General features: G+C 41.4%; 2 protein-coding genes across 3 annotated transcripts; one reads left to right on the top strand and one right to left on the bottom strand.

The window, feature by feature from the left end:
• The first annotated feature begins 1,423 nt into the window (after positions 1 to 1,423).
• Positions 1,424 to 4,217, top strand: LOC109736412 (DAR GTPase 3, chloroplastic). The gene is made up of 9 exons (XM_020295633.4): positions 1,424 to 1,699; positions 1,862 to 2,005; positions 2,141 to 2,257; positions 2,372 to 2,515; positions 2,611 to 2,697; positions 3,055 to 3,170; positions 3,300 to 3,481; positions 3,625 to 3,682; positions 3,773 to 4,217. Exons 1-9 carry the CDS (start codon positions 1,553 to 1,555, stop codon positions 3,894 to 3,896), a joined length of 1,119 nt encoding a protein of 372 aa, XP_020151222.1. The 5' UTR covers positions 1,424 to 1,552; the 3' UTR covers positions 3,897 to 4,217.
• A 126-nt stretch (positions 4,218 to 4,343) lies between these two features.
• Positions 4,344 to 12,418, bottom strand: LOC109736411 (protein PSK SIMULATOR 1). Of its 2 annotated transcripts, none has more exons than XM_020295630.3 (13): positions 12,212 to 12,418; positions 11,502 to 12,090; positions 10,131 to 10,456; positions 9,648 to 9,740; positions 9,474 to 9,564; positions 8,767 to 8,854; positions 7,877 to 7,974; positions 7,645 to 7,714; positions 6,765 to 6,865; positions 5,581 to 5,697; positions 5,356 to 5,432; positions 5,225 to 5,269; positions 4,344 to 5,141 (listed from the first exon to the last, which is right to left on the bottom strand). In XM_020295630.3, exons 2-13 carry the CDS (start codon positions 11,796 to 11,798, stop codon positions 4,610 to 4,612), a joined length of 1,935 nt encoding a protein of 644 aa, XP_020151219.1. In that variant the 5' UTR covers positions 11,799 to 12,090; positions 12,212 to 12,418; the 3' UTR covers positions 4,344 to 4,609. The 2 variants fall into 2 exon arrangements, with proteins under 2 accessions (XP_020151219.1, XP_020151220.1); XM_020295631.4 differs by having other exon boundaries at positions 11,502 to 12,086; positions 12,212 to 12,404.
• Positions 12,419 to 24,543: the final 12,125 nt, after the last annotated feature.

Genomic DNA, 24,543 nt, shown 5'->3' with positions numbered 1-24,543 from the left:
CTCTCCGGAGGACCAAACCTGGGTAACTTGTGCGTGCGGGCTCTGTCCCGAAACTTCCAACCACGTCAGGAACCCTACCGAGGGATCTGACGGTATTTTGGACCGTCGGAAAGGTTGGAGGAAAAAGAAGGCACGCAGCCTTTTTCATCCCCCATGGCTTATAAAGATGCGCGCAGAGCACGAAGCGGTAACACGATCCCTGGAGATTGCGCCGGAAGTAGGGCGACATGTAGATCCTTGGCACGAGAGGCGAGATGAATTACTGTGACAAATTAACTGGGTCGTGACTCGCCGGGGGAGGATTTTCTATGATCCTGCAAGACCGGGCCCGACCCGCATGATGGGTCGTCGTCATGGCCTTTCCCTCAAGGATTCGACCCAAAAGCAAGACTGGAAGCTGCAGGAGACGGGGATGTCTGCTTGTTACGACGCGAGATGGAGGCCTAAAGACCTCGGACACAGAAGCGTTGCCCACAAGCTGCAAGGCCTAGGGTCATGAAGACATATCATTGTCATCAACTTCAAGGCAGGATATGCGGGGAGGGGGGCGCGAAATCCGCTAGCTCAAAAGCTTCAAGAAGCCAACCTAGGAAAGACGGACTGCATTTGTCACTAGAACCAAAAGAGCCCACCTAGATTTCGTCCCCAAAGAACATGAGACTCCAAAATCCAATCACGCTCTGGGGCTGCTGGCGATGCAATACACCGGGGGTGGCCCATCGACCGATGAACACAATGTTGGGTTGGCCTCAAGGTCCAGGAGGCAGCCTGGCTCCAGGAAGCAGTCCAGGGGACCTAGCGCGGGGCAAAGGAAGCATCTTGGAGAGTTGGTGTACATGCGAAGGAACCCTCGGTATGATGTTGGTTACAGAGCCCGTAAACCCTGGTTCTCGCTCCCTTTATAAGGCGAGGTTAGGGGTAGTTTTCCGCCATCTACTCTGTAGACCTACTCTCGGTAGATATATTCATCATCCCTTTTGTAACCTCTCGCACGAGGTGCTCCACCATTAATACACATCCGAAACACGGCGTAGAGTATTACCTCACCGTGAGGGCCTGAACCTGGGTAACTCTTTGTGCAAACTCCCTTCTGTCACTTCCGGACGCGTTCGCCACTTGTTAGTTTTTCGCACCATAAATGGCCTCCTCATCTCGGAGATCAAACGCCTTCTAAAACTCCGCGAACTTTTGTTATGTAAGATTAATTGTGAACATAATCGGGTTACGGACTGTCTGGCTGATCACGGAGGAACGGAGGGTAGGACTGCTTGTTGGATATGTCAATTTCCTATGTGTACGGAGCCGCTAGTTCCAGCTGATTGTAACCCTGTTTCTGCGGAAAAAACAATTGTGGTGACTGTAAAATTTACAGAAAGAATTCGCAGAAAAAAATACAGAAAGAAAGAGAAAAGAAAGCGAGAAAGATAAGGTTTTGGGCCACCCAGCCATAATCCCTCTCCCTCACTGCACACAGTGGGCACCCGAGCTCAGCTCCGCTCGACCCCTCCCTCTCAGACCTACTTCGGCGGCGTCCTTCCACCCCACCGCCCCCATGCTCCTCCCGACGCGCCGCCTCCCTGCTACCCCTTCCCGCCCATCCGCGCACCCGTACATCTCCCCTGCGCGGCCCTCCCTCCGGTTCCGGCGACAGCATGGTCGAGCGGCGACGGCGAGGGCGACGTCAGCGACACCTCCCGTGGTACGATGCTCCTGCCTCGTGGTTCGCTTCCTGTAGATAATCAAACAGCAAATTAGGGTATCGAATTGGGGATACTGCTTGCAGAAAATTATGACTTTATCAGTTGGAATGGTGAAAATTGTATTGCTCTGTTGTTTACATTGCTTTGCTTCAAATGATTAGTTTGGCGACACACTGCTGGGTCTGTACGAGAAAGAGAGGTTAGGCCTCTCACGGTACGCCGACGAGGAGTCCAGAGAAGACGTGTTCTGGGAAACCTTGGACGCTGATTTGCAGTACTGGACCAGATCCCTGCGCCCGGTGCAGGTATAAATCAGGTGTGCTTTAATAGTGGAATTAACACTCATTACATATATGCTCAACGTCGTAATAGTTTTAGCTTGTAAATCAGTTACTAATGTTGAGTGTGTTCATTTACTCATTGCTATCCGGACCTTGCAGTGGTATCCTGGTCATATTGCAAAAACAGAGAAGGAACTGAAAGGACAGTTAAAGCTCATGGATGTTGTCATAGAAGTCCGGGATGCTAGAATTCCCTTGGCAACAACCCATCCTAAGGTAGTGGTCTTGGCGGTTTCTCGTGTTTATTTCTAGAAGCGGTGGCGTTCGATTGTGCTGAGACATGTTTTGAATGACCAGATCCATTTCTAAAAAAATGTTTTGAATGACCAGATGGATTCCTGGCTAGGCAACCGTAGAAGGATCATAGTGATGAACCGCGAAGACATGGTGTCAGCCGACGACAGAAATGCATGGGCAACTTACTTTTCTAGTCAGGGTATCAAAGTTATTTACTCAAATGGCCAGCTGGGCATGGTAAGACAACAGTTATGTAATCTCTGTTGCCAACTGGTCAGGTATGTGCTGGTTTATGCCCTGATGCAGTATATCACTTTCCCGTTCGTGGTCAGGGTACGATGAAATTAGGCAGAATGGCAAAATCAGCAGCATCTACTGTGAACACAAGGCGAAGAGAAAAGGGATTGCTTCCTCGTCCGGTAACTCAATTGATTTGTTTTGCTTCCTGTCTTTTTTTCTCTATACATGCAAATTATTTGTTCTGAAACTTTTCCATAAGAAGAGGTACACTGTGCAACTTGGTTACGATGTCATAGAAGTAATGTTTGCGTGGATCCCTTCTGAACTCTGAAAAACTTCGGTTTCATATAGGCCGCAGTTAGATTTGTTTGGAAGACTTGTGTAAGTCATTGGTTTGTTAGTTACATTAGATTTGTTTGGCAGACTTGTGTAAAGGCCATATTTCTTGATCGTTTTTCAATTTAAGTAATCATCCAGATAATGACGATCTGTTTACCTTATTCATTGTTTCTGTTGTACCTTGTTTTTGTTTGAAGGTTCGAGCTGGAATTGTTGGATATCCAAATGTCGGTAAATCTTCCTTGATTAATCGCTTGCTAAAACGAAGAATGTGTCCAGCAGCACCTAGACCAGGTGTCACAAGAGAACTGAAGTGAGTTACTCAGCTGCATACGTGGTCTTAACATTGATGGTTGTTGTATACACATATTGTAGTTTCTCTTAGTAGGAAACAATGTGATGTTTTCTCTATTCAAATTCTAACATTTGAAACCTCAAACAGGTGGGTTCGTTTTGGGAAGGATCTAGAGCTATTAGACTCACCTGGAATTTTGCCAATGAGAATTAGTGATCAGACAGCTGCACTTAAGCTTGCTATCTGTGATGATATTGGAGAAAGGTCATATGATTTTGCTGATGTGGCAGCAATTCTTGTGCAGATATTGTTAAGACATCCGGCTGTGGGTGAGTGGTCCTACAGTCTAATGATTTGTTTTGAGTAGTGCATCCTGCATGCTCTCTCCAGTTGCCAAAAAATAGATCTACATACCATTCCATCAAGTAGTGCGGGTGTGAAAAATCGTTACTGACAGGTTTGTGTGAAACAGGTTCTGAGGCATTTCGAAAACGATACAAGATTGATGTAGACAGTGACTGCGGCAAATTGTATGTTTCGATCAACTGCAGTTATTTGAAATGATATTAGAACTTTTGGAGTTGAGCCGATGTTCTTATACCATAGTTGACATTTTACAGGTTTGTCACAAAGCTCTCGGTCCACTTGTTCAATGGAGATACCACCCAGGCAGCTTTCCGCATCTTATCTGACTTCCGGAAAGGAAGATTTGGTTGGGTTGCCCTAGAGAGACCTCCAACATGAACGATGAAGATAACACTTTACCAGAGATCATACTCGCCGTACGCTGCACATCGATCGCAATGTCATTTGTAGCGCCATCATAGGACAATTTCTCTGGACCTTAACCTATGTGTGGAATGAGGAATCTATCGAGGATAGGGTGGCTATATCCCTACATCACAAGTCTGACGGCACATCAGAAATTGCCATGTAGTTACATGATTGTGTAGGGGTCTGAGCTGATCTGTATGAGCATGTGAAAGTTGGGTTAACTCTATTTTGTAATCTGTTACAGAAATAAGTATGGATAAATGGAACTGGTTCCAATTTTGCACAATTAAATGCTCGCTCGCATTTTCCGGACTACCCATGACTACTTTGGTGAAATTTGATCGGCCTTGCATCCACATTTGAAATGTTATGCTGTTATACAATTCATCAGGCACTAGAATTTGCAGGCAACGTATATTCACAACACAGATATCCTATTTTCTTCAAAACTTGTGTTTTATACAAGCAACTAAACATTAGATAGTTTTTACAATAACTCCGCTCTTCTGTTCAGAACATGGTATATAATACAATGTTTGCTACACCAGTTACTCTCAAATTGACATACTGCTCGGTCTTCACCTCGGACGGGTGGTCTACACCGACTTTTTACATCCTTGCCAGAGCTATGGATTTCACAATAGAAGATGACTACACAGTATCCAGGTTCATTCACATTGCTTTCAGTTGATTCCTGACTGAATTTCCAGACCATCAAGCCTGTCAATTAAATCCAAAGCCTTTGTCCTATCAATCTCAAAGTCTATGACAGGGAGCATGGAGAACCTCCTAAATGATAGCAGATCTTTCCTGTTGCCACTGGTTGGAGAATGGCTATTGCTCTTGCACAATCTGCTATGTTTGTCGTGCCTCGACTTTGTGTCGAATTCTTGACTTTTGCTTATCCCAGGGACGAATTTCCTGTACTTGACACACCTTAGCATATCCTGATCCTCTGGTGTGAGAATCGGCGATGAATTGTTCGCTGGGTCCAGCTGCAACCTAATTGTATGACCCTTTTGTGTCGGTGAACGGACAGGAGATTTGATAGGAGACCTTATATCTCCATTGGCTGCTCTGCATTTACTGATGAGATGATGAAGCCACACAACAAGCTCAAGGATATGTGCTTCAGTCTTGTCCTTCTCAGCATGATACAGTGTCTCGATCCGGGTCAAGTCCATCTGTCCTGATAGCTTGCAGCTCAGCTCAGATCTGCATAGAACAAAAAGATTGACACTCTTGAGAAATTCTATTTTCGTTAGTTTTCTTCAAAATTATTGTAATCATAAGCTAACCCTGTATTTGCCCACTCTCCAACCCAACCAAAGCCGTGGTGTGCCCTGATATGAATAGATAATCACATTCTCAGTCAGATATGGATAGTTTTTGTAATTAAAAAGAACAGGTCATAGGTGATAATAAGTACTTAGTCGTATTATGGGCAATAGGGACAAGCCATCGCAAAGTTTTCTCCATTTCAGCTTTGATTTGAGAAACCGTAAGCTGCATCCATTTAGCATAACCATGTTCCAGTGTTATAAGATACATCACCATAGCAAGGAATTATGATTCACGATTCCACAGCATGGCATCGCGATTCACAACTGTCTACTCATAGTAGCAGCGAATATGAGCCCCCAGTATGGCATACCTCTTCTTTTATCTCAAAAGTTTGTAGCTTAGGCCGGAGAGCAGATTTGACGGTAGGCGGCAGACCTTGGTATAGATTATCCCTCGTGTTTGAAGAGATAGAACTTGACCGGGAAACCTGCCAAGTCGCAAATCCTTTTTAGTAAATACTCCCTCTGTAAACTAATATAAGAGCATTTAGATTACAATTTTAGTTATCTAAACACTCTTATATTAGTTTACAGAGGGAGTATCAAAAGAAATTCAAGTCAAAGGATGTATCACCACACGAATATGAGCTGCTGCACGTGGTTGCTGTGGCTAATTCGCAACATCTGATAGTGCAATTGAGCATGATACTTATAAATATCGCAAGATATGCCATGCAATCACCCTTTGAGGTACTCATGCAATCAGGGGGGTCTCCAGTCTGCTGGCCTTATGGCAGTACATCGAGGTCTGGCGGATGGAGCAAAGGTGCAGCTTTCTACCTTGCCAGACGTCCTCCAGTGGTGCTGAATATCGGATGGCTCAGTACATGCCTAAGAGCTGCTACGCCGCCTTCTTTCAGGGAGCGGTCAGTTTGAGCTCTTGGAAGTTGAACTGGAGGTCCTGGGGTCCCCACAGGAACTAGTTTTTCGTGTGGCTCGTCTGCCAGGATGGCTGAGCGTCTAGCACGGTGAGGCCTGCAGCATATGTCTAGCACGCCCCAGTCAGCTTAGCTCACCTCCTTAACACAATCAATGTGGAAGCCAGGCAATGACAGGGGAGAGGGGTCTTGAGGCATTGCTACCGGCAGAGGCGGTGTCAAGCGTTGAGAGGTGTCATGTTGTAATACCGGGTTTTGTGTTTTCTCTAAAAGAAAAGAAAACTCACGATTTTGGGTCCACAATCAACAATATTGCTCAACATATGAAAAATTCCCAAAAAGATGATGGTGCAGTATCTAGAATGCCGTAGTGCCCTTTAGTATTTTAACTTCCACCTTAAAATGTATGAAAAGATGATGGGTGCCCAAAACCAAAGACAATTGCATGAGCCACAACAAAGGGTGACTGCACAACACATGTAGCCTATGAAAATGGTGCTAATTTTGTAAGAATCTTGAACTGAAGTAGACATCTTTGTATTAGAGATAGATCAGAATCAGTGATATTACTGTGATTGCAGAATAGTTGTGATATTTCCAGTAGAGTGTTAACTTACAAGTGTATCAATCTGATTGATGATATTTGCATAATGGAGCGCAAGGCCTGCTGGTCCCAATCTCTTATGGCGTTTCACGGGTTCTTGTGGTTCTTCACTCTCTACAGTTAATAGGAGCAGGAACCTCTAAATCATTGCCACAATGAATGATGATTCATAATAAAATCACAATGTTTTGACAAGAATCAGCCTACACTTACATTACCTATTGAGGTAAACAATTTAGATTACCATATTGCAGTTAAAAGTGTGTGTTCATGCATGCACAAAAGCCATTTTTTCCCAAAAAACCATTGCACACTCCATAGCAAGTACATGCAATTAAACTGAGCACTGGATATACTATCATATTTTCGAAAGCTGCTATAAAAACCCAAGAACACATTTATACTATAGCATGGAACATACTCCCTCCGTCCTGAATTACTTGTCACAGAAATGAATGTATCTAGAACTAAAAATACGTCTAGATACATCTATTTCTGCGACAAGTAATTCCAGACGGAGGTCGTATGTACCTTGTCCCCCCTGCTGAGCGTGAATAAGTTCAAGGCATTATCTCAATAAAGATACATTACCTTTGCTTGGCTAAGGGTGCCAAACTAGCTAAATTCGATAAGAGCATTATTCGATATGGATGCAAGGAAACTGAGGGTCATCTATCCAGGCAAGAGAACCAACCCCTTTAAGATTTTTTTAGTGGATTAATATCAGAAAAACTGGCTGACATGAAAAACTTAACCAAAGACATCAGAATGCATTCCTAATACATATGCAGGGGAAGTTGATTATGGCCAAGCATATATATGATCCTTCAAATCACCATAATTACTAGCAACAACATTCACTCTTGCAAGACAGCAGCCATAAGGATCAATACCAGCATGACCAAAGGCGTCGTAAATCTCCAGATCTAAGAAGTGGACGATGTCTACAAGCTTTTCAATCACCTGCAAAGAGAATAGTTTTCTTCAAATCTGGGAGCATGAGGTGATATAAAAATCCACGTAGTGTAAACATCTAGTACTAACCTACAACATAACCAATGCCTTCCTAGAGCCAGCATTTCTTATTGTAATAGATTTTATTATAACAAACTCTATACTACTGACCTCTTCCAAATTCTTGGACCAAAGTGACTTTCTTTTCAAACTTTTAACATGCTTACTTTGGCTCTTCACTTCCTGCTTTAGTATATGCAGACTGTCACCTGCAAATAAATCATAAGTTTTCCTTTAGCTCATCACTAGCATCCCTCTAAGTGCAATGCACATTTTACAGAACATATATTGCGTGAATGCATACTGACAAATGAAACCGAGACGAGGTATATATCATAACTCATAAGAATTATGTAGTGAGCTAAGCAACCAAGAGAAGGGGCCAAGGGGAGCACCCTCCGCAACAGCACAGCATGCAAATGGAAGAGGGTGAATATGCTAGAATTTGAAACGTCAAGATGTAATTAAGAGGGTGAAAATAGTAGTTGTGCAATTAAGAGGGTGATGCTGTGTGAGTGATCATAGTGCAAGGCTCCAACGTATTTTCTCATCCATTGGACCAGTCCCGCTTGGATGGTCTGGATTGATTAGATCGAACTTAACTCACGATAGTTATGTAGCTATAGATTATAGTTTTACAGATAAATGGCATCCAATGATAAATATCAATCCTTAAAGACTGTTTTCTAATGGAAAGCCCACAAATCATTGAGATGCACCATATTATTATATTCTGTACTACTATGCACACAAGAAAGGCATTACTCTGGGGATGAGTTTTTACAAAATATTGATAAATGGCAACATAAGAACTATACAAGCAACCTAATCGAAGACTGCATCCAATGGGATATATGATTATTCGTATAAAAAAAGGGCAATGCCTATGTTCTATTTCTTAAATGGTTACAGAACAGGACGAACCTAGCCAAAAACATGCAAAAAATGTGTAGCTAGGCCTGATAAATCAAACAGGTCTACAGTTCAGAAACAAAAATAACCTGTTAAACTCAAGTCATCATGTTCTTGATGTTTACGACGATAGTCTTGCTCAAACCTATCCAATGCATGCAACTCATGATATAATTCCTGAGGGGAGAAAGGTAAATAAGTGAAGCAAAGTCAATAACATGAAATCAATAAGCAGAATAACTTATGTTATAATAAAAACTAACCAGAATAATATCAGAAGTTCAAAAGACCAAAATAATATCAGAAGTTCAAAAGACGGACATCTAGCAAAAGTCAAAAAATATAGGTCGTTTTGGGAATTTACACGGTCCACAAGATACCAGTTTGATTATGAATTTCCATCACAATACATTGTTGCTTTCAAGACGAATCTACTAGTACTGAAATCATGCAGCCAATCTAGATTTCTAGAGATCTCTTCATTTATTGATGGTCAAAACTGAACGCTTACATTTCAAACTAGAAGGAGTACACAACATGGTTCTTTGCACTTGCAGGCTTGGAGCAAATGCAACAGTTACTAGAAAAATCCAAGTGATCGAACAAATTTGATCATGGACCACTCAAATAAAGTATTGACAACTGAAATGGCCCAGAAATTGCTACGTTCTATTCATCATGTAGCTGCTAAATTCATTTGCAGTTACGATCATGTGCAAAATTTAAGTAATCAAAATGGCACATAAGGCAAATGACTTATTTAAAAACCATCCTAAATTAGCATGGTGATCCTTACAGCTGTATACTGAACACAAATTATCAATTGCTGCATCACGGTCTCGGCATCTCGTTTCAGGGAATGCTGGGAAGTTCTTTCTGACGCCAACCTAAGAATGGCAACAGTGAAACACAAGTTAGTACCTTATAATAATCACCTTTGCCAAAGACAAGGATAGAAAACGGACTGTACTTTTCAAAGTAGCGGTCCAAGTTGTGCCACTGAGGATCCTTGCAACGATTGCCAAAACGAATAATCTCTTTTGAGAATACATCTAACTCTTCCCTGTTGGAATCAAACAAAACAATTAACCACTTGACAAGAAGATGCAAGAAAGGTTCTGCTGAAGTTCTCCAAATAGTGAATACAGTTCTACTGGGGTAATGAAACTACTCCCTTTGTTTTGTTATATCTGTCATCAGCCTACCATGCGCAGAAACGAAGGTAGCACTAAATCTTAGATATATTTAATGAAAATCATCATGCATCCCCCTATAAAATGACATGCTACCACTTAACTCCTTCCAAAGCATTAAAGTACGGGCAAAGTATTGAAATATTAACTGCATTCTCGGTTACTTCAATGGTCATATATTTTTAAATGGCCACTCATAAGGCCAGTGATAGATATATTAAAATGGAGGGAGTAATAAGCAGTGTAGATTCAACACTTACCTTTTGTCAGCAGCTGCAATCTCAAGTAGTTCATCCATATCTTTGGATATCAGGTGTTGGACACCTTCTGAATGAAGCACCACTTCTTTTATATGCTTTATGTTAGAATTTGACAGAGAATGCATTAGATTGGAACCCTTAACTATTGTATTTGCCACCTCAAAAGCCAAAATAGAAATTTTATTTCCCTTTGCTCCAGAACTTGACACAAAGCCACTGCTAGCATTTAAACTCGCCATGCTACTACCAAGTGTGTCTAGAACCTCCACAGCTTTCCCAAGTCCAACAGTGCTAGCTCTACCTAAAATTGTGCTCATTTCCGAAACCTGTTTCAATAGTCAGTATAGCAAGCAACCATTAAGCAGCCTAACAATGTTTTATGGAATGAACACTCTGGACACTCGAAAAGAGCAAAGACAAGTGTACACCTAATTTATATGCAAAAAACGAAGTGATCCTTATAGTAGGAAAAGCTCACAAAAATTGCATCTTTTATTGGCTAGTATCCATTTGAGGGGCAAGCTTTTTCGGATGGAGGGAGTATTGCATAATAATTTTCATAGCATGACAATTTTTTCTATTTAAGCCTGAGAAGCCCAAAATAACTGAGGAATTTTTTGCTGCTTGCATGGAACAACCTTGCATAGGATAGCCAGGAAGGATGATGTGCAAAGTCATGCATCTGGCAGTTTGGTTTAATTTGTAAGATGATATGACTTTTTCCTCAGCATTAAAAAATTTAAAAGTATCTGCAGAATATTGTTAATCACACTTAGCTCACCACTACATATCACTGAAAACCACTCGCGATTGTTAATCAAGACTTTTAAACTGGGGTGAGTGTTATATACTCATTGAAGTGTTTGCTTGGAAGTTATAAATTAGGATTTCTAATTCCCTGCTTTAGCATATCAGTACCGCGAAAAGATCAAAAAATATCCAGGCCACACAGTACAGTATAAAATTATAAAAATATAACCAAATTGATGTACATGCTTCAGCCCCAACCCACTACAGTTGGATTCGATACAATGCATTCACTAGACTCAACTAAATGTGCACCATCTAGAACAAGGAAAAAAAGGGCATTTGGAGTAATGGACACTTTATTTCGTGAGGTTGCTAATAAGTAATAAGCAAAACTATTCTTCATAAGATAGCTACCTGACTAATTATTCTTCTTACAGTAAAAAAAACATAGTACCTATGCATATGATAAAACAGGAACGCCATATGTCACTACAACTGTGGTACAACCTAACAAACTAAGGACCGGAGAATTACTTTGAAAAGCTATCGGTTAACGAAATGCGGTACCCTGCGGCCTAATTCGTCATAGATTGAAAGAAATGGCACAAAAACTCCTCTAACCTTGGCCTTGCCCAGACCAGCCCTTTGCGACAGTGTCCGAGCCAGTTGCGGTGTCCTGGACCCTGTGTGCTCGGCATCTGCACCATTGTGCACAGCAAGGCCGGGCACGACGCTCTCCAAGAACGAGAAAGCCTGCTGCTCTTCCACCCTCTTCGCCGCGGCCTCTTCGGGCACCGACTTCTTCTCCTCCTCCTTCAACGCCGCCACCGGCTCATGATCGAATACCTGGTTCCTGCCGAGCGCGGTGTCGCTCGGCGACTTGTCTACCGCAGAGACCTTTGAGCAGAGGCCTCCCATCCCCCTCCTTCCTAACAAAAATCCCTGATTCCACCTTATGCTAACCCAACTGCCCACCTTCCATGCACCAAGATACCATATTATTCTGTAACCCCCCACAAAGCTAAAGCGATCTAGCGACTCCAATTCCACCAGCTTCCAGAATTCCCCAAACAGCTCCTCCAAGAACCACTCAATCCACCAAGACCTGACCAAACCAACCAACCACGCCGAAACGAACCAGCTCGGCACGAGGGTTTACGCCGCGGCACGATCCCAGCAGCTCCAATCCATGTAACGAGCGCCTGCCTGCCTGCCAGAAACCAGACGAACGGCGCAGCTCAGAAACGGCGCCCAATTTCCTGTCTTTCCCGGAGAAAGGACATGATACTTGAAGCGGAAGCTGAGCGGGAAAAGCGGCGGAAGGGACGAACCTGGCGAGGATCGGCCGGGGGGCGCGGAGATCGTGGCCTGGCGTTGTGGTTCGACGGATTTGGGGAAGAGGAGGGGCGGCGACGGGGAACAGGGGAGAGGAGCTTCGACTGCTGTTGCGGAGACGCGAGTGGACGAGTTCACACGGTCAACTGCTACTGCCACACAGTCCCGTGTACACACAGCCCAGATTGTTTTGTTGCTTCGGCACAAAATCATTATTTGTGTGGCATGGTCTAAATTTTGTGTGGTGTTTTTTTTTTTGCGGGTTAATTTTGTGTGGTGTTTATCTTGAGCAATATAATTCAGAAAAATGTGTAGTATGGTCTATGTGCGTTACATGTGTTGATCATGTCTTTCTTTTTTTTAGTGGAAATTGTTGCAGTTTTATTCAACAGTCACGGCGCCCTCAGCGGTAACTTCCGAACTAACACATGCCGGAGGTACCCGGAACCAGGTTTTACATAATTTATTGTACAACCCTCCCTAGGTAGGACGTGTGCGACTTTGTTCGCCGACTGTCGCACCCAGACTACCTTATAATTCTCGAAGGATTTCAGCAAGTCCTTCACCTCCTAAAGAAGATGCCCATGAATAGATAAATCTGCCGATTCGTCGTTGATTTTCCTAATTGCAGTTTGAGAATCCGTCTCCGGTACCACCCACTGAATGTCCACTTCTTGCGCTAGATGAACAGCTCGACGGCAGGCCATCAGTTCAGTCAGCTCTGGGTCGTTGGCGAGAGGGAAAAATGGCATGCCCCAATAGTGAAGACAAAATGATGGTTCCGCAAGACTGCTCCCCCCTCCAAACTCCTTGTTCTTTGAAAGTGCGCTGTGAGAGTTCGTTTTGATCCACACAAGATCTGGCTTACACCAAGTAGCAGCAGCAGGTGTAGCTACTAACCCCTGTGACCCATCGACACATTCCCTGATGGTTGTCGGGTCTTGAATTCGCCGCTCATCCTTGGCAAGACTCCTGGACATCAACAGCCAGGGACGGCCCTAGTATTGTGGAGACCCTAGTGCGATTGAGGCACAATGAACCTACCTTACAGAGTACTCTCTCCTTTCCGGTTTATATGGCTCTGATGGTGAGTGGAGGAATGTATCTTGTACTTTACAAAACTACCCAAATTAAATTGATGCATTAATTTGGATTGCAATGCATGCATGTTTGGCCACTAGACGGGTAGGAACATTACATGAATTGTTGAATTCCTTTTTTATTAATGCATGCAAATATTTAATGCAGCTCGGAATCTCAATAGGAGACGAAGATGAGCCTTTAAATCAGAAAAACAAAAAATTAAGATGAGCACTATAAACCGGAAAGGAGGGAGTAACATATATGCTTTCAACAGTATATACCGTATATCATGAAAAATATAAAGACATAAAGAAACATAATTTTAGTTAGCAAATAAAGTTACAATTATAAATAAATATTGAATAAATATGACGTGGTGAAGTGCGTCGGGTGGGGGCATATGCCCCCGTCCATGTTGATTTTATGTTTCGCAAAATTACTATTTTTGATTTATTCAAGTATGTGGATATATTATGCCCTTATTTAAGATGGGCCCTAGGCCGCCGCACCTTTTGCCATGGCCAAAGGCAAACAACAACAACTACTATATTTGTCCCGTGCGGGGATGCGATTGTTTACTGTCACTTCCGACATACCCATACCTAAGTGGTTGTTTGGATAACTAGTATTTAGAACAAGTTTTAGCAAAACCAAAGAGCATTTTTAGGAAAACCAGTTTTAAGTTGTTGTTTTGTTAAAATTGATTTATAGAATACTTTGTTTGGACGTGGCTAACTTCTCTCGATGGCGTAATATCACAGTCGAGCTTCGATGCTGCTTCGGGTCATCCTCAACCTTGAGGATCTGCCCAAGTAATTCACGCGAGAGGTGAGGATATCCAGGAGTAGAGGAACCGTGCCCAGCACGTCGACAATGGCATAGTTCCTGTTGTTCCTGACAGCCCCATCACTGACACTGCCCAAGGCACTCTCGAACGTGTCATAGCCGCCAACTTCCGGGGCGCTGCCTGGCCTGGTGTGCGCGGCCGCCTGATAGCTTGGTCACAACGGCGTGCGCGTCAGCCTCATCTACCCAAGTGGTGTGCCACGCTGATAACCCACAAGTATAGAGGATCGCAACAGTTTTCGAGGGTAGAGTATTCAACTCAAATTTATTGATTCGACACAAGGGGAGTCAAAGAATATTCTTAAGTATTAGCAGTTGAGTTGTCAATTCAACCACACCTAAAAAACTTAATATCTGCAGCAAAGTATTTAGTAGCAAAGTAGTATGGAAGTAACGGTAACAGTGGCAAAAGTAACAGTAGCAGTTTTGTAGTAATTATAACAGTGGCAACGGAAAAGTAACTAAGCAAAGATCAATATGTGAAAAGCTCGTAGGCATTGGATCAATGATGGAGAATTATGTCGGATGCGATTCCTCATGCAACAGTTATAACATAGGGTGACAGAGAACTAGCTCCAGTTCATCAATGTAATGTAGGCATGTATTCTGAATATAGTCATACGTGCTTATGAAAAAGAACTTGCATGACATCTTTTGTCCTACCCTCCCGTGGCAGCGGGGTCCTATTGAAAACTAAGGGATATTAAGGCCTCCTTTTAATAGAGTACCGGACCAAAGCATTAACACTTAGTGAATACATGAACTCCTCAAACTACGGTCATCACGGGTAGTGGTCTCGATTATTGTCACTTTGGGGTTAACGAATCATAACACATAATAGGTGACTATAGACTTGCAAGATAGGGTCAAGAACTCACATATATTCATGAAAACATAATAGGTTCAGATCTGAAATCATGGCACTCGGGCCCTAGTGACAAGCATTAAGCATAGCAAAGTCATAGCAACATCAATCTCAGAACATAATGGATACTAGGGATCAAACCCTAACAAAACTAACTCGATTACATGGTAAATCTCATCCAACCCATCACCGTCCAGCAAGCCTACAATGGAATTACTCACGCACAGCGGTGAGCATCATGAAATTGGTGATGGAGGAAGGTTGATGATGACGATGGCGACGGATTCCCCTCTCCGGAGCCCCGAACGGACTCCAGATCAGCCCTACCGAGAGAGATTAGGGCTTGGCGGCGGCTCCGTATCGTAAAACACGATGAATCCTTCTCTTTGATTTTTTTCTCCCCGAACGTGAATATATAGAGTTGTAGTTGAGGTCGGTGGAGCTCCAGGGGGGCCACGAGGCAGGGGGGCACGCCCGAGGAGGGTGGGCGCCCCCCCTCTTGGACAGGGTGTGGGCCCCTAGTGTTGATTTTTCGCCGGTATTTTTATTAATTCCAAAAATATTCTCCGTGAAATTTCAGGTCATTCCGAGAACTTTTATTTCTGCACAAAAATAACACCATGGCAATTATGCTGAAAACAGCGTCAGTCCGGGTTAGTTTCATTCAAATCATGCAAGTTAGAGTCCAAAACAAGGGCAAAAGTGTTTGGAAAAGTAGATACGATGGAGACGTATCAACTCCCCCAAGCTTAAACCTTTGCTTGTCCTTAAGCAATTCAGTTGATAAACTGAAAGTGCTAAAGAAAAACTTTTACAAACTCTGTTTGCTCTTGTTGTTGTAAATATGTAAAGCCAGCATTCAAGTTTTCAGCAAAGATATGAACTAACCATATTCACAATAACACTTAGGTCTCATGTTTACTCATATCAATGCCATAATCAACTAGCGAGCAATAATAATAAATCTCGGATGACAACACTTTCTCAAAACTATCATAATATGATATAACAAGGTGGTATCTCGCTAGCTCTTTCTGAGACCGCAAAACATAAATGCAGAGTGATACGTCTCCAACGTACCTATAATTTATGAAGTATTCATGCTATTATATTATCCATCTTGGATGTTTATGGGCTTTATTATGCACTTTTATATTACTTTTGGGACTAACCTATTAACCCAGAGCCCAGTGCCAGTTTCTGTTTTTTTCCTTGTTTCAGTGTTTCGAAGAAAAGGAATATCAAACGGAGTCGAAACGGAATGAAACCTTCTGGAGAAGTTATTTTTGGAAAGAAAGCAACCCGATAGACTTGGAGTGCACGTCAGGAAAGAAACGAGGGAGGCATGAGGCAGGGGCGCGCCCACCCCCCTGGGCGCGCCCTCCACCCTCGTGGGCCCCTCGTGGCTCCCCTGACATATTTCTTCCGCCTATATATATCCATATACCCTAAAACCTTCGGGGAACAGAATAGATAGGGAGTTCCGCCGCCGCAAGCCTCTGTAGCCACCAAAAACCTATCGGGACCCTGTTCCGGCACCCTGCCGGAGGGGGGATCCCTCACCGGTGGCCATCTTCATCATCCCGGCGCTCTCCATGACGACGAGGGAGTAGTTCACCCTCGGGGCTGAGGGTATGTACCAGTAGCTATGTGTTTGATCTCTCTCTCTCTCTCTCGTGTTTTTGAGGTGATACGATCTTGATGTATCGCGAGCTTTGCTATTATAGTTGGATCTTATGATGTTTCTCCCCCTCTACTCTCTTGTAATGGATTGAGTTTTCCCTTTGAAGTTATCTTATCGGATTGAGTCTTTAAGGATTTGAGAACACTTGATGTATGTCTTGCGTGGGATACCCGTGGTGACAATGGGGTATTCTATTGATTCACTTGATGTATGTTTTGGTGATCAACTTGCGGGTTCCGCCCATGAACCTATGCATAGGGGTTGGCACACGTTTTCGTCTTGACTCTCCGGTAGAAACTTTGGGGCACTCTTTGAGGTTCTTTTGTGTTGGTTGAATAGATAAATTTGAGATTGTGTGATGCATATCGTATAATCATACCCACGGATACTTGAGGTGACATTGGAGTATCTAGGTGACATTAGGGTTTTTGGTTGATTTGTGTCTTAAGGTGTTATTCTAGTACGAACTCTAGGGCTGTTTGTGACACTTATAGGAATAGCCCAACGGATTGATTGGAAAGAATAACTTTGAGGTGGTTTCGTACCCTACCATAATCTCTTCGTTTGTTCTCCGCTATTAGTGACTTTGGAGTGACTCTTTGTTGCATGTTGAGGGATAGTTATATGATCCAATTATGTTATTATTGTTGAGAGAACTTGCACTAGTGAAAGTATGAACCCTAGGCCTTGTTTCCTAGCATTGCAATACCGTTTACGCTCACTTTATCACTTGCTACCTTGTTGTTTTTATATTTTCAGATTACAAAAACCTATATCTACCATCCATATTGCACTTGTATCACCATATCTTCGCCAAACTAGTGCACCTATACAATCTACTATTGTATTGGGTGTGTTGGGGACACAAGAGACTCTTTGTTATTTGGTTGCAGGGTTGCTTGAGAGAGACCATCTTCATCCTACGCCTCCCACGGATTGATAAACCTTAGGTCATCCACTCGAGGGAAATTTGCTACTGTCCTACAAACCTCTGCACTTGGAGGCCCAACAACGTCTACAAGAAGAAGGTTGCGTAGTAGACATCAAGCTCTTTTCTGGTGCCGTTGCCGGGGAGGTGAGTGCTTGAAGGTATATCTTTAGATCTTGCAATCGAATCTTTTTGTTTCTTGTTTTATCACTAGTTAGTCTATAAAAGAAAACCAAAAAAATCGAATTAAGTTTGCCACATACGCTTCACCTTTTTAATATCTTTCGTGAGTATGATGGAAAGGAAAATTGTGCCAAAGTGTTAGAAGAAGAATGCATTAAAATGTTTGGCACTAAATCTTTGAATGATGAGCATGATTGCAATGTTGTTAGTATGAACTCCTTGAATATCCATGGTACTAACGATGATTGCACTAGTCATGATGAAAATGTCTCCTATAAACATGTCAATTTTTGTGGAGTGCATTGGGTTTGCAAGTAAACACCAAATAGGGAAGATAGATATTGCAAGAGGCATAAGCACTTAGAAACTAAATGGTTGCAAGAGAGGCTAGATGTTTGTGCTGAAAATTTAAACTTTCTTAGCCGTACTTGTGAACTTTGCAATGAACGTGATCATTTCATTACCCAATGCAAATTGTTTCATGATCGTATCGTGTCCAAAAATTGTGATGACTTGATTTCCCTTGCACATCATAATGAACTTAGTTTGCTCTTGGGTTATGAAGAAATGAAACGTATAACTAAGGTTATTCCAGAATTTGCCCTTGATAGAGTTCTTCATTTTGATCTAGAAGAAATTTATATGTATTGTGCGGTGAATTGCATTGAAAATCCTTATCTTGCCAATTACATAAAGAAAAGAAAACAAATAGAAGATGAAGAGAATTCTAACGAAAGGGAAGAGACTTCCCAATATTCTCCTATTATTTCTTATGATGAATCAGGTAACGAGGAGGAGCCTTCTATTCAACCAATCTCATTAATAAGGAGCTCCAAAAAGAGGATTGAACCCACACATGAGGCGAAGAAGAAGAAAAGAAAAAGGAAGAGAGGTAAAAAGATATCTCTCCCAAATAATGTTACTCCTATTATTGTTGTGCCCCATGAAAATGAATCAAAAATAATTGTGGAAGATGATGCACTTGATGATGATCTCGTTATGCCTATTGCTTGTTGTGATGATTATGATTGGGAAGATAATGATACTTCTTATGATCTTGAAAATCTTTTTGACACTTGCTTGGAAGAATATGATAATTGCTATACTATTGGTGCTATCCATACTATTAATAATGAGAGTGATTATGCTTATGATATGAAAAGGCCCAAGCTTGGGGATGCTATGTTTGATGAAGATGATGTTTTTGAGAATATATTTGCTGAAATTAATGTTTGTCCCAAGCTTGGGGATTCTATGTTTAATGAAGATGATATTTTTAGCCTCCCAAGTTTTGATATGCAAAGTTATTATGATGATAGCATGCCTTCTACCTATGATGATTATATTGATGAAAGTGGGTTTGGAAGAGTGTCAACTTTAGGAAGTAATGATCCCACTATTTTGGAGGATGTTGAATCTTATAATATTTATGAAAGTGGATTTGGAGAGGTCATGACTTTATTTAGTGATGTATACACTATTTCGGAAGAGGTTTCAATTGATTATGATGAGAACAAAGTTGCTACTTATGATGATTATTGTGATGAAACTTATGCTATAAAGAGTAGTGATGATTATATTTATAAAACTTGTCATGATTATGAGTACCCTTTTTCTGAACATTACTCTTTTAATATGGAAACAATTTATAGTATTCAAGTCTCTTATGATACTCCCACTATTCCGAAAGAGAAGAATTTTGCTTATGTGGAGAGTAATAAAATTTCTATGCTTGTAGATCATGAAAAGAATGCTTTAGGTGCTGGTTATATTGTTGAATTCATTCATGATGCTACTGAAAATTATTATGAGGGAGGAATATATGCTTGTAGGAATTGCAATAATATCAAGTTTCCTCTCTATGTGCTTAAAGTTTTAAAGTTATGCTGGTTTTGCCTTCCTATGCTAGTTGATTATTGTTCCCATAAGTTGTTTGCTCACAAAATCCCAATGCATAGGAAGTGGGTTAGACTTAAATGTGCTAGTAATATTCTTCATGATGCTCTCTTTATGTTTCAATTCTTATCTATGCGAGCATCATTGAAATCTTCATGCCTAGCTAGGGGCATTAAACGATAGCGCTTGTTGGGAGGCAACCCAATTTTATTTTAGTTTCTTGCTTTTTGGTTCTGTTTAGTAATAAATAAATCATATAGCCTCTGGCTAGATGTGGTTTTATGTTTTAATTAGTGTTTGTGCCAAGTAAGACCTATAGGATCTTCTTGGATGATAGTTATTTGATCTTGCTGAAAATTCCAGAAACTTTCTGTTCACGAAAACAATTGTTTAAAATCACCAGAACGTGATAAAATACTGATTCCAATTGCAGCAGATCAAAAATCAAATTATCTAGGTCGTCCTATTTTGGTAGAATTTTTTGAGTTCCAGAAGTTTGCGTTAGTTACAGATTACTACAGACTGTTCTGTTTTTGACAGATTCTGTTTTTCGTGTGTTGTTTGCTTATTTTGATGAATCTATGGCTAGTAAAAGAGTTTATAAACCATAGAGAAGTTGGAATACAGTAGATTTAACACCAATACAAATAAAGAATGAGTTCATTACAGTACCTTTAAGTGGTGTTTTGTTTTCTTTCACTAACGGAGCTTACGAGTTTTCTGTTGAGTTTTGTGTTGTGAAGTTTTCAAGTTTTGGGTAAAGATTCGATGGACTATAGAATAAGGAGTGGCAAGAGCCTAAGCTTGGGGATGCCCAAGGCACCCCAAGGTAATATTCAAGGACAATCAAGAGCCTAAGCTTGGGGATGCCCCGGATGGCATCCCCTCTTTCGTCTTCGTTCATTGGTAACTTTACTTGGAGCTATATTTTTATTCACCACATGATATGTGTTTTGCTTGGAGCGTCATTTTATTTTCTTTATCTTTGCTTGCTGTTTGAATAATATCCCAAGATCTGAAATTCTTAAATTAGAGAGAGTCTTCACATAGCTACATAATTATTTAACTACTCATTGATCTTCACTTATATCTTTTTGGAGTAGTTTATCATTTACTCATGTGCTTCACTTATATCCTATGAGTAAATGGTTGAATGATTTGAATGTCATAAATCTAAAATTATATATGTTTCATATGCCTTTCCCATGGGGAGTAATGCCTTCACATATAAGAAGTAGAGGTGGTAAATTTATTGAAGGTTAGCAAACATTGTATTGATCACTTGAACAATTCATGAAAGAATATTGAAGGAAGAGAGATTTCACATATAAATATACTATCTTGGACATCTTCTATGATTGTGAGCCCCATTAATTATTTTCAAACCTGAGCAAATTAGTTGAAGTTGGACAAGGAAGACAACATAATGAGTTATGCTTGGTTATATTTGTATAGAAGTTATATTGTTATGGATCCTCTAACATGTGGTGCTTGCTTTTTAGAATCCTTTGCTAGCCAAAATATCTGTACTAAGCGGGAATACTGCTTGTGCATCCAAATTCCTTGAACCAAGTTTCTTCCATGAGTGTCCACCATATCTACCTATATGCGGTATTTACCTGCCGTTCCAAGTAAATTTGCATGTGCCAAACTCTAAACCTTCAAATAATAATCTGTTTTGTATGCCCGAATCGCTCATGTAGCGACTACGGGTTAGCAGTATCTTCCATGCTAGATGGGTTATTCTCACGATGAGTGGACTCCGCTCATCATTTACGAGAAAATGGCTGGTAACTGGGATGCCCAGTCCCATGATCAAAAGATCGAAATCAAATCAAAAATAATTGCAAACAAAACTCCCCCAGGTTTGATGTTAGTTGGAGGCACCCTTTGTTTCGGGCAAGCCATGGATTGATGATTGTTGGTGGAGGGGGAGTAAAATCTTTACCTTTCTGTTTGGGAACCGCCTATAATGTATGTAGTATGGAAGATATTGGGAACTCTTGGTCGTTATGTTGACAATGAAAGCATACCTCTCAAAATTATTTTCATCTCTATTTTTGCTTCGAGCTCTGGCACCTCTGCAAATCCCTGCTTCCCTCTGCGAAGGGCCTATCTTTTACTTTTATGCAAGAGTCAGTAGTATTCCTTCTCATTCCAACCTACTATTTAGTTGGCAAGCATCATGTGGTGGAGAAAGATCTAAGCATATATGACCATTCAAATATATTTGATCATGAATTATTATTGTTGACAATTATCTATATGATAAATAAATTGGGAGGCGAAACATTAAGCCCCTATCTTTCTCTGTGTTCGATGGATGCTATTTGTTCTAAAAATATGATTTGAGTGATAGCAATCATGGAAGACTATATTTTAGTTGAGTATGTGGGATTTGCTAAAACAAAGCTCTTACATAGACCCTTCCTGAAAATAAGATGAATTGTAATTGTTTGATGACTAATAACACGGTCTGTTAGTTTTCAAGAAAGTTTATGTTTTATACTTTAACATGTGAATAGTTTGTTACTTGATCATGCAAAGTTTTATTATATGAGCTATTGTTATGACATATAATGATGCTAGAAAAGGTGATTGAAATTATCATTGATCAAACTTATGCACCTGCTAGCATTCACACTTCATAAATTATTTCTTTTATCATTTACCTACTCGAGGACGAGCAGGAATTAAGCTTGGGGATGCTGATACGTCTCCAACGTATCTATAATTTATTAAGTATTCATGCTATTATATTATCCATCTTGGATGTTTATGGGCTTTATTATGCACTTTTATATTACTTTTGGGACTAACCTATTAACCCAGAGCCCAGTGTCAATTTCTGTTTTTTCCTTGTTTCAGTGTTTCGAAGAAAAGGAATATCAAACGGAGTCGAAACGGAATGAAACCTTCTGGAGAAGTTATTTTTGGAAAGAAAGCAACCCGATAGACTTGGAGTGCACGTCAGGAAAGAAACGAGGGAGGCATGAGGCAGGGGCGCGCCCACCCCCCTGGGCGCGCCCTCCACCCTCGTGGGCCCCTCGTGGCTCCCCTGACATATTTCTTCCGCCTATATATATCCATATACCCTAAAACCTTCGGGGGACAGAATAGATAGGGAGTTCCGCCGCCGCAAGCCTCTGTAGCCACCAAAAACCTATCGGGACCCTGTTCCGGCACCCTGCCGGAGGGGGGATCCCTCACCGGTGGCCATCTTCATCATCCCGGCGCTCTCCATGATGAGGAGGGAGTAGTTCACCCTCGGGGCTGAGGGTATGTACCAGTAGCTATGTGTTTGATCTCTCTCTCGTGTTCTTGAGGTGATACGATCTTGATGTATCGCGAGCTTTGCTATTATAGTTGGATCTTATGATGTTTCTCCCCCTCTACTCTCTTGTAATGGATTGAGTTTTCCCTTTGAAGTTATCTTATCAGATTGAGTCTTTAAGGATTTGAGAACACTTGATGTATGTCTTGCGTGGGATACCCGTGGTGACAATGGGGTATTCTATTGATTCACTTGATGTATGTTTTGGTGATCAACTTGCGGGTTCCGCCCATGAACCTATGCATAGGGGTTGGCACACGTTTTCGTCTTGACTCTCCGGTAGAAACTTTGGGGCACTCTTTGAGGTTCTTTTGTGTTGGTTGAATAGATAAATTTGAGATTGTGTGATGCATATCGTATAATCATACCCACGGATACTTGAGGTGACATTGGAGTATCTAGGTGACATTAGGGTTTTTGGTTGATTTGTGTCTTAAGGTGTTATTCTAGTACGAACTCTAGGGCTGTTTGTGACACTTATAGGAATAGCCCAACGGATTGATTGGAAAGAATAACTTTGAGGTGGTTTCGTACCCTACCATAATCTCTTCGTTTGTTCTCCGCTATTAGTGACTTTGGAGTGACTCTTTGTTGCATGTTGAGGGATAGTTATATGATCCAATTATGTTATTATTGTAGAGAGAACTTGCACTAGTGAAAGTATGAACCCTAGGCCTTGTTTCCTAGCATTGCAATACCGTTTACGCTCACTTTATCACTTGCTACCTTGTTGTTTTTATATTTTCAGATTACAAAAACCTATATCTACCATCCATATTGCACTTGTATCACCATATCTTTGCCAAACTAGTGCACCTATACAATCTACTATTGTATTGGGTGTGTTGGGGACACAAGAGACTCTTTGTTATTTGGTTGCAGGGTTGCTTGAGAGAGACCATCTTCATCCTACGCCTCCCACGGATTGATAAACCTTAGGTCATCCACTCGAGGGAAATTTGCTACTGTCCTACAAACCTCTGCACTTGGAGGCCCAACAACGTCTACAAGAAGAAGGTTGCGTAGTAGACATCACAGAGCACCTCTGAAGATCAAGGACTGACTAAACATTGTAATTCATGGTAAAAGAGATCCAGTCATAGTCATACTCAATATAAACTAGTTATAATGCATGCAAATGACAGCGGTGCTCTCCAGCTGGTGCTTTTTAATAAGAGAATGATGACTCAACATAAAAGTAAATAGATAGGCCCTTCGCGGAGGGAAGCAGGGATTTGTAGAGGTACCAGAGCTCGATTTTAAAATAGAGATAAATAATATTTTGAGCAGCATACTTTTATTGTCAATATAACAACCGAGAGATCTCGATATCTTCCATGCTACACACATTATAGGCGGTTCCCAAGCAGAATGGTAAAGTTTATACTCCCCCACCACCAACAAGCATCAATCCATGGCTGGCCCAAAACAACGGGTGCCTCCAACTAACAACAGTCCTAGGGGAGTTTTGTTTGCAATTATTTTGATTTGGTTTGAGCATGGGACTGG

Source organism: Aegilops tauschii, chromosome 1 (assembly GCF_002575655.3).
Source record: "Aegilops tauschii subsp. strangulata cultivar AL8/78 chromosome 1, Aet v6.0, whole genome shotgun sequence".
In the NCBI taxonomy this organism is placed as follows: Eukaryota; Viridiplantae; Streptophyta; class Magnoliopsida; order Poales; family Poaceae; genus Aegilops; species Aegilops tauschii.
Note: the sequence above shows the minus strand (reverse complement) of the source record. Positions and strands in the feature narration are given on the sequence as shown.